Genomic DNA, 12,500 nt, shown 5'->3' on the forward strand with positions numbered 1-12,500 from the left:
TATATATCTATATCTATATATGTGTGTGTGTGTGTGTGTGTGTGTGTGTGTGTGTGTGTGTGTGTGTGTGTGTGTGTGTGTGTGTGTGTGTGTGTGTGTGTGTGTACATATATGTATCCATATCATCCTCGTGTTCCAGGTGAGCTTCAACCTGCACCCCGACGACATGTACGACGACCTGTTCGCGGGAGTGTCTCGCGGCCACCAGGAGGCAGCGCCGGCGGACGCGGTGGGCGGCGAAGACCACGTCGACGACTGGTACGACGACGAGCCGCCCGACGAGAAGGAGCCCAGCTGGGACGACGACCTGTACCGCTACGAGAGGTGGGAGAAGCTGGCGATGCAGGACCCGGAGGCGGCCGAGGGCGCGGACGCGACGGGGGGCGCTGACAGGCGGAAGGGGCGAGAGCGCAAGCAACGGCCGCCGGTTACGTCGGAGGGGCTGGTGCGCGTGGCGTTCAAGCAGGTGAAGGTGCGAGCCACGTACCAGGTGAGGGGCAGCGCGGGCGGCTTCTTCACCTTCCGAGAGGGCGGAGACCTCACCCTCGCCGTGCCCACCGTGTTCCTCACCTCGCGCCTCAACGTCACTCTGCCGGGCTTCAGCGACTCGTCACGCCGAAGGGTCATGCCCAGGTAAGTCACACTTCATCTGGTTACTCGATGATTTAAACAGGCACTCTAGGACATATAGAGATGAGAGGAAATGTTGGTAGACCTTATGTTTATTGGTCGATAACAACCTTACTCAGATAGGTCAGCAGCAACTTTTTTTTTTATTTACATATCCATGTGTTCTTTCACTTGATTCTTTAAAGCAATAATGTTGGAAAAGACTGCCTTTTTCATCTCTCTATGACCATCACTTCACTGAACGATGGTCTACACTAGAACTGTCTGGATTTTTTCTCAACATACACGTTCTCGCTAAGTAAGGCAGAAAGGAATGTGATTGCATGTGAATTATTTATATTTTCCCAAAGCAGGCACGGGCGAGTGAAGGTGCTTTGGGTGCACAGTGACGTCAGCATCGCAAGCACGAAGCTCACGCTGGAACCAGGAGCCTACCCGCCGGAATGGGTGCGCCAACAGGTCCAAACCAAGGTTTGTATGTACGCGCATGCAACAGGAATTACATTTGTTCCTTCCTATTTTAGTCGCTCCCTATAGCACTCTTTTTCTTCTTCCTTCCTACACCCCTCTCTGTTTATGCTTTTATGTCTATTCACCTATTCATCAGTATATACCTTTACGTATATTCATCATTCATTTTATTCACGTATCTGGTATCGATTAATATTTAATTACCAGTGACAAAGAACCTATGGCTATAGTCATTAATCAAAACACATAATGGCACATTGTGGAAATACGATTCGACAATAAGCATCATTAAAATTTTGTTTCTGATACGTCGACAGCTCGAGGAACTGTCCAGCGACTTAAGCCACGGTCATGGCGCCGTACGCCTTCTGCTGCGCCGTTGGGGAAAGCTCCTGAAGAGGCTCGTCCACCGCACTGCTCGCTCCCTCGTCAAGTAGGCACAGAGGACACGACCCAGCACTGCCTCTGCTGCAATACCGAGTTAGGAAGAATTTATGGATATTTCTTCGCTGGACAACATTACAAAACAGGCATTTTATATGTCCGGGTCACTTCTGAGGATGACCGTTTAATGTTTCTTTCTTCCCTTAAAGGCCAGTCATACACACTTTAATTCAGTTTTAATCTTGTGTCTTCCAATTCCTTACTTTCCCGACCGTCCTCTTTCCCAGATCATATCAGTCATGTTTATCTTGCTATATTCATACGTAGTAAGGTTTCTTATATCATAAACTCTTAAAAACAAACCCATTTACACATGCATAATTATTGTATTTGGTTTTACGATATAACTCTGTTGTTTTATTAACATCGACATTAACTTTCACTCTCTCTTTTTCTTATTTCTCTGTTTTCTCCTCTCTCTCTCTCTCTCTCTCCCCTTCCCTTCTTTTGTCTATCTGCCTGTCTCTCTCGTCATACATTAGGGCATTTCATCTGTTATATATTTAGCTTCATTGTCTGTGAAATAGGGTAGTGGTAGAATTGGTAACATCTGTTGTAAAAGCTAAATGCCGAGAATTAATGTGTCATTTTGAAACCTGTATATACTGATAATGTAATTAAAATAGTAGTCAATTAAAATATAGTTTCTTTATAATGATTGTATAGAATGCAGATATGTCCTTACTCCTTTAATTTTTGTTAGTGACAATGAATACATTGTGTTTCTACTTTACGACTGCAAAATACTGCAATCAAACCCAAACAGCCAAGAATGTCCCTGAAGAGAATGATAGTAGCAAAATTATCTTCTCTTAATCAATACTAACAGCTGACTAATAAAGGTTTAAGCCTCAAGACATATCAATAAGGCACGGGAGCTGAAAGACAAACCTCCGTGCCAAGATGTTAGCCCTGTTAATGTAAAATGTTCTGGGATATCTCTGAACTGACTTTGTGGAAGCCTAGAAATTGGATGTGATAGTAAGATTTCAGAATCCTGAAAAAGTCATAATTTCAACTTAGAGGCTCAGATCAAGTACTGGCGAGATGTTCTCAAGAAAAACAATGTATTCTTCTTGTAGCCAACCTTGAAAATGAGGGCATAAATGCTGAGTTCACTTTATTGCGACAGCTGTTGTTCTTTACTAAATGTTAATTATAATAATTAGTGTCATGCTGTAGATTGCTATGTATGAACCATGTACCGTAGAGAGCTGAAACTACTATCCCTTTTAAAACCTATTTATAAATTGCATTATTTTTTTACAATAAGTTGTATCTAATGTTCATAATTGCCCTTCTAGCCAGTTGGGTTATCAATCAAAATTATATATGGTCTGAACACTAGCAAAATGGCTAGGAATAGTAACCTCAAGGAGTTTTGTAAGATTTGATCACAGTAAAATGTACAATACTGAAAGAACATGAATAAAAAGGAAATGAAAGTAAAGAGTAAAATCATTGAAATTCTGTTAAAAGATACTGTCATTACTTCCAAACGAAAGCTAATATACTTTGATCTAGTACAGTGGTTCTCAGTGTCCCCAAGTTTCATTTCTCACCTTGCAATTGCAGGATATCATGGTTCCTCCCATTTTAAATTATGATTTAAGAATTATCATAGACATTAGTTTTCATAGTTGCAATGTTTGAAACAAATTATAAAGCAAAAATGTTTTATTATGTGAATATGTGATAATAAAAACCTAATATCTAATTATAGCATTAAACTCCCATTGAATTACCGACCACTTTCCACTCATAAGGAGCAAATGAATGAGGAAGCCTGTGGTATATTGGTATTTGTATTTACACAGGTACACAAAGTACAGAGCATACCCTTTCCCAGTCCCCTAGTTCCTCCCTTAACAAAAATTACTCCCTTTAAATTTGTATTTCTTCATCTGGGAGCCATATGGCTTCTGGTTGAGAATCACTGACCTAGTATCTTTGACCCAACATTATTTGTTATTTACTTGCTAAATACTATTCTGTGTACATATTGTACTATGTACAATTGTTTGTAAATGTGTATTTCATAGTATGTAAGCTGTACATACCTGCAGTTGTCATTAGAGATGATTGTTCTCTCTTAAGCATTGTACATTTATTTCTAGAAATAAAGCAAAATTACGTAATGCTTTCATCTGTTCTCTGGACTATAGTAGGTGAGCGGCATAGAGACCAAGTGATTAACATACAGTAAATTTTATAAAACTAAGCTATTAGGTTCAATTCAAAAGCTATACACACAATTTAGCATTTGCCATGTACTATCAACTGATAGTCAGTCTTTGTTAATTTTTAGCCAAAAGGGCCAATCTAATGTACTTATATCTAAAATTTAAATTTGTAGATGCTTCAGGTTATTACAATTATTTCAATAAATGTAATTACAACTGCAGACATTATTTCATTCTAAACTGCAACCTAACATATGTAGATAAAACTTAAAATGACTATGCAGAACAATTAACTATCAAAACTACTATTATATGGAATATTATACTTTAATAACAGCTTCTTTTTTTCTGCTAATCAAAAAAACAAAAACAAAAAAAAACAAACATTATATAATATATATATATATATATATATATATATATATATATATATATATATATATATATATATATATTATATATATATATAATATATATATATATATATACATATATATATATATATATATAATATATATATAATATATATATATATATATATATATATATATATATATATATATATATATATATATATATATATATACATATATATATACATATATATATACATATATATATATATATATATATATATATATATATATATATATATAATAATAATAATAAATAAAACAAAATAAAGAAGCTAACTCACATACTCAATGCAATGGAACAGTTATGCAGCACTATTTAAAATGCAAAGAAAAACTGTAATTTTGAAACAAAAGCTAAACATTTCTGCCAGCAATAGTTAACATTTTTAACCCTGAAGTTATGAACTAGTTTTATAGTATCACTAAAGAAAATAGAAATTTATAACTCACTATATCAAATATCATTGTTACTTATTATACAGTTTGGGAATAACTGTTAAGACTTTTAATGGATTTCCTTCCTGGTATAGTAAATTCTTTTATTCGGTAAGGACATCATATCAAACAACTCATTAAATCCAATATTATTCAGTAGTAAACATATAACACCACATTAGCTTTATATATCAAAAGAACATTCAAGGACATTCAATATAGCTAATGCAGGGCAATTCATCAATGACCTCTACCAGTACCCTCGTAGAGAAGCGTTCGGGAAAACTTGACACTGGAGTAACTTTTACTGAGGTACGTGTCGCTCTGCATGGCGTCAAACCATCGAGATATGTTGACAAACTGCTCCTGTGAAAGATAAGCATCATTTTAATATAGCAGGGTACATAATGATAGGAAAATATGAAATTTTATGATAATAAATAAGGAACATTGTACATTACAGCACTATCAGCATTACTAGTACAACAACTGCTACTTCATATATACTTGCACCAGTATTTTGGCTTAATTTTAGTTAAAGGTATCATAATAACAATAGAAATAATAATAATAATAATAAGAATAATTGTCTAACTAACAATAACAATAACAATAATAATGATAATGATAATCATAATTATAATAATAATAATCATAATAATAAAATAATAATAATAACAATAATAATAATAATAATAACAATAACAATAGAATATAGAATAAAGAATATGAAAACGAAAATACTTCTCAGTTCTGGCTATGAATTGCATCTTCAAAGATTTGACCTTTCTATGAAGAAATCAGAGAAGTAGGGTTAACTATTCAACTTAAATATTCCTGTCATGCAAACTATATATACTAATTTATTATCTATGATATATTAACTATGAAACACTTACAAGACATTAACATGATATGAAATAGCTAATGATAATGAATCTCATTCAAAATTTGACTGCCCATTGAAATACCTTCCTTTCGAAAATTAATAGAAAGTAGAATATAAATATGGAGAAATAAAATTATACATATTTCTAAAAGGGTCAACAAGCATTGACATTTTCAACAGATGCTCACTGAATCTGTATTCATATTTTCCTACACCCTGTAATGAAATCATGATATAAAAATAGCAAAAAACAAATTATACCTCACAAAATTAAAATCATAAAACAAAATCAGAAAGTATTGAAGAATGCATCTGGGAACATGTGATTTGCAAGAGAGAAACCAGCAACTTACCTTCTGCTGGAAAGACCAGCTGACAACAAACGGATGCAAGGCAAGGAAAACCACGACATCAGCAATGGTCAGCAAACTGCCACAAAGGAATGCTCGGTTGGCTAACTGTCTGTCAATGTGCTTCAGACATGAATAAAAGGCCTGGAGGGCAAAATAATAAGAACCATTAGTGTCTGTATGGATTTCAGTATCTGAACATGTATCTGCATATTTTTTTCATAATTACTGTAACTCAAAGAAGTAGAAGACAAACAAAAAAAAAAGAAGAAGGAGAAGAAGAAGAAGAAGAAGAAGAAAGAGAGTGAGAGAGAAGAGAGAGAGAGAAGAGAGAGAGAGAAGAGAGAGAGAGAGAGAGAAGAGAGAGGGAGGGGGAGGGGAGAAGGGGAGAAGGAGAGGGAGAGGGAAAGGAAGAGGGAGAGGGAAAGGAAGAGGAAGAGGGAGAGGGAGAGGGAGGGGGAGAGGGAGAGGGAGAGGAAGAGGAAGAGGGAGAAGGAGAGGGAGAGGGAGAGGGAAAGGAAGAGGGAGAGGGAAAGGAAGAGGAAGAGGGAGAGGGAGAGGGAGAGGGAGAGGGAGAGGGAAAGGGAAAGGGAGAGGGAGAAGGAGAGGGAGAAGGAGAGGGAGAGAGAGAGGGAAAGAGAGAGGGAGAGGGAGGGAGGGGGAGGGGGAGGGGGAGGGGGGAGGGGAGGGAGAGGGAGAGGGAGGGGGAGAGGGAAGGAGGGAGAGGGAGAGGAGAGGAGAGGGAGAGGAGGAGAGGAGAGGGAGAGGGAGAAGGAGAAGAGGGAGAGGAGAGGGAAGGAGGAGAGGAGAGGGAGGGAGAGGGGGGGAAGGAGAGAGGAGAGAGAGAGAGAGAGAGAGAGAGAGAGAGAGAGAGAGAGAGAAAGAGTGAGAGAAGAGAGAGAGAAGAGAGAGAGAAGTGAGAGAGAAGTGAGAGAGAAGTGAGAGAGAAGAGAGAGAGAAGAGAGAGAGAAGAGAGAGAGAAGAGAGAGAGAAGAGAGAGAGAAGAGAGAAGAGAGAAGAGAGAAAGACAAAGAGAAAAAGAAAATGAAAAAGAAACAGAAAAAGGAGAAAAAAAAAGAAAAAGAAAAAGAAGAACCTCCTCCTCCATCTCCCTTCATGTTAACCTTATACCTTACCTCATAAGTTGGACAGTGAAAGAAGTCAGTGGCACAGTACGTAAGCCAATTGTGGGTGAGACTTTTCTCCAATGGTGTTGATCCCTCTAGGGCAGCCTTCTGCTTTCTTACGAGACTCAACAACCCACACACAAACCCTGCTGTCTTTTTCCCTCCCATCTCAACTGTAATCTGGAATAGAAGGATTTCAATTAATAATATAGATGTATAATTGCAAAACAGAAGAAATCATATAATAATATCAACAATAATAATAATAACAACAAAACAATAACAGTAACAACAATAATAACAACAATATTAATAAGAAAAATAACAATAATAGATAATATTCTCTATTATCAAATCATACATTAGAATAGTAAAAATATAAAATAAAAGATAATGAGCTGTCTTCAATGTAGAAGTTAATGTCTGTCTACATTCATTTTCTATTTTCAGTTAAATTTCCATAATTGTTTTTGCTTATTTGTATCAAGACCCAGTCACAGCAATGAAAATCTTAAAAATACAAAATGTTTAAATGAAGACACATAGTATCCCATACATATGCCAGTTCAAAATAAAATAAAAACAAGCTGATAGTACTGATCCCAGAAAGTTTTTAAACGGATGTGTAAAATATCTGAAGAGAACCATATCTGACATTAAGTAGACAAGCTTTCCAACCTGATTTCCAGGTTTTTCAATGTTCAATTATTACTTTAACCACTTACTGACTTCAGACATAGAATAGTCAACTTGGACAACTACATTAGTCATTTCAAAACATAATCCAGATAATTTTTGCTATTTTTCCTTTATTTCTAGATGAGTATAGGTACTGAGCAGTGACAATTGTACAGCAACTTTCTTTTCACGAAGAACTCAAAATGCAAAAATAAATTAATAAATAAATCAATCTTTCCATAATGTATTACATACATATCAGATAAGAGAAACATGTATAATCATATTTCCAGTGCTTAACATGGTGTCTGGGCCTTCAGCTTTCTACAAGGAACAACAAAAATCCTTTCTAAGGACTTCAGATTTGGCAGTGAGAGACCAAAGTGGATGACCTTGTTAACCCATTGCGGACAGGTGTCATGACATACGTGACGCAAGAGCTCTGGCCTGATGACGGGCGTCATGATGTACTTGACGTTCAGGGATTTTGGATCACTGTGTTATTTTATTGTGCTATGAGTAAAGAGTGAGTGATGATGACAATCACAGTCATAACTACTATAATTACCGTAATATATGAGCAAACCCAACATCCAAAACCAAGATGGCACCACTTTCTTCTAGCAGGAGAGAGAGCTTTGGAAGGCACCTATCCACGGTCTCTAGCAAGCACTATCTTTATAGAGCAGTTACACACGGCAAGTTACCGACCTCTTGCTCTAAAGTACCGCTGATGAAGGATGTACAGGCATAACGAGAAGAGGAAGTTGACTCAAACCATGCCCAGTGTCTAAAATGTGCTCCTGTGCCAATAGGGTTGGCTTTTACTGTGGCACTCACAGTCATAAGCACAGGTTTTCTTCCTCTTCCCTACCTCTTCGTGTTATCTTCATTGTAGATGCTTATATGTTTCATATTCATTCATGACAGTATACAAATACAAAAAAATAAAGTTGCTTTTTGTCCTCTCATAAAACAGCAATACTTCTATCACACTGGGTATAAAGAAATCAATGAGGTAATATGGATCCTATACTGCAATTTTAGTCAACTGCAGCATTGATAGAGCTTGTAATATGGCACATATGTCTCTCAACACAATAAAACACACAAAAAAAAATACACAAAAATGGTTCTAGTTTTACAATGAGTGACTGAAAGAGAGTGGGAAAAGTCAAAGTATGTTACATGAAACTGCCCTGCTCTGAAATAAAACCCATCCAGGAGACTGGGCAAGCAAATCTATCCCCATCTGCAATGGGTTAACCTCAAGCCATATGGAGGATTCAATACATATTAACCCATTGTTGACAGGGCTATTTTGGCTCTAATGGTTGAAATGCCGGGATATTCCAATGCATAAACCTAATGCCTCAGGATTCTCGGCCGTACTAGCTGCAGGCGAGCACTGTACGCCTGATCACCCGGCATGCCGGCCTTGACTAAATATCTCATTGCCGGCGTCTGCCCAAAAACCACTAAACATGATAGCAAGTCAACCGGTGTGAATGGGTTAAAGGGGGGACTGGCATTCTCCATACACCCTACATGTAATTATGTGAGTGTAATTCTGCAAACCTACCAATGACAGATGCAGCAAATGCAATGCCTAACATCTCCTTTCTATCTCCCAAACTCTTGGCATATGTCAAGGATGAATACCCATATTCTGAAGATTTATACTTATATTAATCACACACTGTAAAGACTGATATCAAATAAACTAGATCCTGATATAGATTTGAAATACTCCTTTCTAGTTAGCTTAATGCAGATAAACAAAGATACATCATATCCATTTCATATATAAGTGTATGGAAACTTGAAAGAGACAGGTATGGACAACATGAGATTCACATTTAACATGAGTCCTTTAGGATGAACTGGTATCTTGAATGCCATAATTGTAAGACACAGTAATACACATTAATGGTCATATATTTCTCTGAAATGTATTACATTCACAAAGTGGCATATCACTGGCTGTTACGAGCAACAGGGGTGCATGCATCAGGAGCTAGAGCAGTCACAGAGGGCAGAGGGGACTGAACATATTAAATATTGAGTAATTTTCTAGAATAGTTTCATGTCATAAAACCCATCAAAATTGGTATCAATTGATTCCTAGTGATGTTTAGTGTGCTTTTATAGTGGTTTTAGTCAACAAAACCCAATAATGACAATGTTAATAGACCCAATATGTGGGGAGGGCATGAAGTATCCTGGGGAAATGGTGGGATAACATCAGTAAATAAATCATCAAACATTGATATTTATCCATGCCTACAAACATATTGCCTTTAATCTCTTGGATGCAATTTTTGGGGTATTTTTGGGTCTGTAAAATCTTGCCCAACAATCAACCTCACTTAACCCAGCTTTGAGGTTACAACTAGTCAAGAAGATGCTTGCCCCCATTGGATCTCCCTTTATTGGGGTATTTCATACTGCTGATCTTTCTTTCTTTTTGTTTTGAATAAATTTGAAATTATTAGAACAATTTTGAGCCGCTATTAACTGAAATAAACACACGCTTTCTCAGGCCAATAACGTTACCTGTGTGTGTGATGTGACAGCTCAGTCCAGGCAGTGGCTCCGTGAGGTAAACATGTCTTGCTAAGTAAACACAGATTATTTGTTATCATACTTATTTATTAGTTCCATTAAGTAATAATGCTATGTTTGGTTAGTAGACATCATATGGAACCCATTGTTACCAATTTCAATGGGTTTTAAGACTATTCTAGAAATTTACCAAGTATTGAGTGTCCAATATGTAAGATGATATTTTAATACAATGTTATTCTAAGTGCATTTTCTTTCTACTGTACTGTTCTTCATCCCCTCTAGGCCTGTCTGGGACAGGAGGATAAGAAATGAAAATACGAAACAAAGGTGTTGCACATGAAACGGAACCACCGAAGTCTATCGAGTTCTGGTATAGGTAGCTTCAACAAGTCCTAATTTCCTGCACACATGGTTGCAAGATACTAAATCTCTTCCTACTTCATCACCTATTTTTGTTCACTTTGTCGTGATATACTGATTCTTTAACCAGATAAATACAAACATATGAACGGTTTTACGCTTCCGGAACATCCAGGATAAAGGTCAGATCATTTCCACAAAGTATAGCATCGAATACCCATGTTTAGCTGAGAAATCATACCTTATTATCATCTGTTCCTATTTTCACCTTCCCCATTCCTAAATATTTCGCCGTCTCTGTAAGAACTTTCTTCTCCATGCTGGTGAGCGGTGGTTTTCCTCGCCGAGTGAATGCCGCTTGCGATGTTTGTTTACGTCGCTTAAATCACTAAAACCGCACGACTCTCGCGGCGTCGCTTTGTAAGGGAATCCTTCGATATGTGCCTGATTTCCTCTATGGGTGTTTGGTAGATTAATCTTTAATAAAGATGATAATGATAATAGTATGTAGATATATATGATAGTGATAAAAAACTACAATGATAGTGATACTACTACTACTGCTACTAGCTACTACTACTACTACTAATGATAATGGTAACATGCGTGAAAATAGTAATAATAGTAATAATAATGATTATAATAATGATAATGATAATGACAGCAATAGTGACAATGATAATAATGACATAAATGATGCTTACAACGATGATGATAATGCCTGTAATGATAATGATAATAAAGATGATAATGTTGATTATAACAACGATGATAAAGATGATGATAGTAAAATGATAATAGTGATATTATCACTGTTATTGTTGTCATTATTGTTGTTATTATTATTGCCATCATTATTTTAGTAGCCTAATCATCATCATCATTTTTATAATTATCTTCTTCATAATCATTACTATTGTTATCATAATGAAGATAATGATCATAAAAAGAATAACAGTTATGATTTTGATGATAATGAAAACAATAATAATATTAATATTAGCGTCAACAATAATGATAATGCTTATGATGATGAAAATGATAATAACATGATAATAAAAAGGATAATGATAATAAGAATGATAACAGTGATAATAAAATAATCAACAGCAAGATTCCAACAAGATAAACAGACGATAACATACCAGTTTCGACATTTTCGATGTTGAGTAACACACAAAAAATAGGAAGATAATAATGTATGTATGTGTGTATGTTTGTATGTATGTGTGTATGTATGTATGCATGTGTGTGTGTGTGTGTGTGTGTGTGTGTGTGTGTGTGTGTGTGTGTGTGTGTGTAAAACGTGTGAAAAATAGACTTATCTAAGAACTGTTATCTAACGACACTCAAGAGAGAGCAATTCTAATCATATAATTACGTCTTAGCAATCAAATATTACGTCCATGGAAATGCGCAATGCATCAGTTTTCAAACTTTTCTGTTCTCCATTTAGAAGGAAGTAGGAATAATGTGGATTTGTCAGTGTGCTGGCAGGAGTTCTTGCAGCTGGTGTTGCCTTCTTGTATTGCCAGCGTTCATTTGCAGAAGTTGCTATCATGAACAACGGCAGCCAATAAAATATCATGGCTCGAGGAAGAACAACCGGTGATCCTCTTCGATGAAAAACAAATGAATGCGTGAAAATAAGACTTGAAAACGAAGAGACAGATAGATGTATTCTTCAAAAGGCGCGGTGGGAGTTTATTTGGAATGCCGGTAAGCCCGAGTGGGAAATGAAACTGCTTATTGATGAGATCAGTTCTGAGCACGCTGGTGGCGGGAAGCAACTTGAATTTTATTAGGTGTGTGTGTGTGTGGGAGGCGGGGGAGGGTGGGGGTCTGTGTGTGTGTGAGGGTGGGTGGGTGGGTGGGTGGGTGAGGATGAGTGGGGGGTTGAGTGTCTGTGTGATTTGTTCTACAAGTTTGACATAAAGTTCGTGGTTCCG

The 12,500-nt window shown here is 36.8% G+C and overlaps 2 protein-coding genes across 3 annotated transcripts in view; one reads left to right on the forward strand and one right to left on the reverse strand.

The window, feature by feature from the left end:
* The window catches only part of LOC122253096 (uncharacterized), a 108,351-nt gene extending 104,303 nt beyond the window's left edge, over positions 1 to 4,048 (forward strand). The window contains exons 4-6 of one of the 2 annotated variants that reach the window (XM_086550150.1): positions 140 to 633; positions 981 to 1,101; positions 1,419 to 4,048. In XM_086550150.1, coding sequence (XP_086406276.1) covers positions 140 to 633; positions 981 to 1,101; positions 1,419 to 1,538 — 735 coding nt within the window. In that variant the 3' untranslated portion in view covers positions 1,539 to 4,048. The remainder of the gene's footprint in view (positions 1 to 139; positions 634 to 980; positions 1,102 to 1,418) is intronic. The other variant, XM_086550151.1, reaches the window with a different exon arrangement.
* Positions 4,049 to 4,716: 668 nt separating this feature from the next.
* AIMP3 (aaRS-interacting multifunctional protein 3) lies at positions 4,717 to 10,952 on the reverse strand. Its single transcript, XM_043015911.2, has 4 exons — positions 10,793 to 10,952; positions 6,955 to 7,125; positions 5,822 to 5,962; positions 4,717 to 4,945 (listed from the first exon to the last, which is right to left on the reverse strand). The coding sequence occupies exons 1-4, from the start codon at positions 10,868 to 10,870 to the stop codon at positions 4,820 to 4,822; spliced, it is 516 nt and encodes a 171-aa protein (XP_042871845.2). The 5' UTR covers positions 10,871 to 10,952; the 3' UTR covers positions 4,717 to 4,819.
* Positions 10,953 to 12,500: the final 1,548 nt, after the last annotated feature.

Source organism: Penaeus japonicus, unplaced genomic scaffold, assembly GCF_977035675.1.
Source record: "Penaeus japonicus unplaced genomic scaffold, GWHDUDI00000001_assembly GWHDUDI00000023, whole genome shotgun sequence".
Taxonomy (NCBI): domain Eukaryota; kingdom Metazoa; phylum Arthropoda; class Malacostraca; order Decapoda; family Penaeidae; genus Penaeus; species Penaeus japonicus.

Bases quoted from the DNA above. Each gene is read 5' to 3' on its own strand.
- AIMP3 (XM_043015911.2), bottom strand. From the start codon at position 10,870: ATGGAGAAGAAAGTTCTTACAGAGACGGCGAAATATTTAGGAATGGGG. The intron at 7,126-10,792 runs GTATGATTTCTC...CTTCTATTCCAG, and splicing joins TAGGAACAGATGATAATAAG to ATTACAGTTGAGATGGGAGG. The intron at 5,963-6,954 runs GTAAGGTATAAG...TTTGCCCTCCAG, and splicing joins TTCACTGTCCAACTTATGAG to GCCTTTTATTCATGTCTGAA.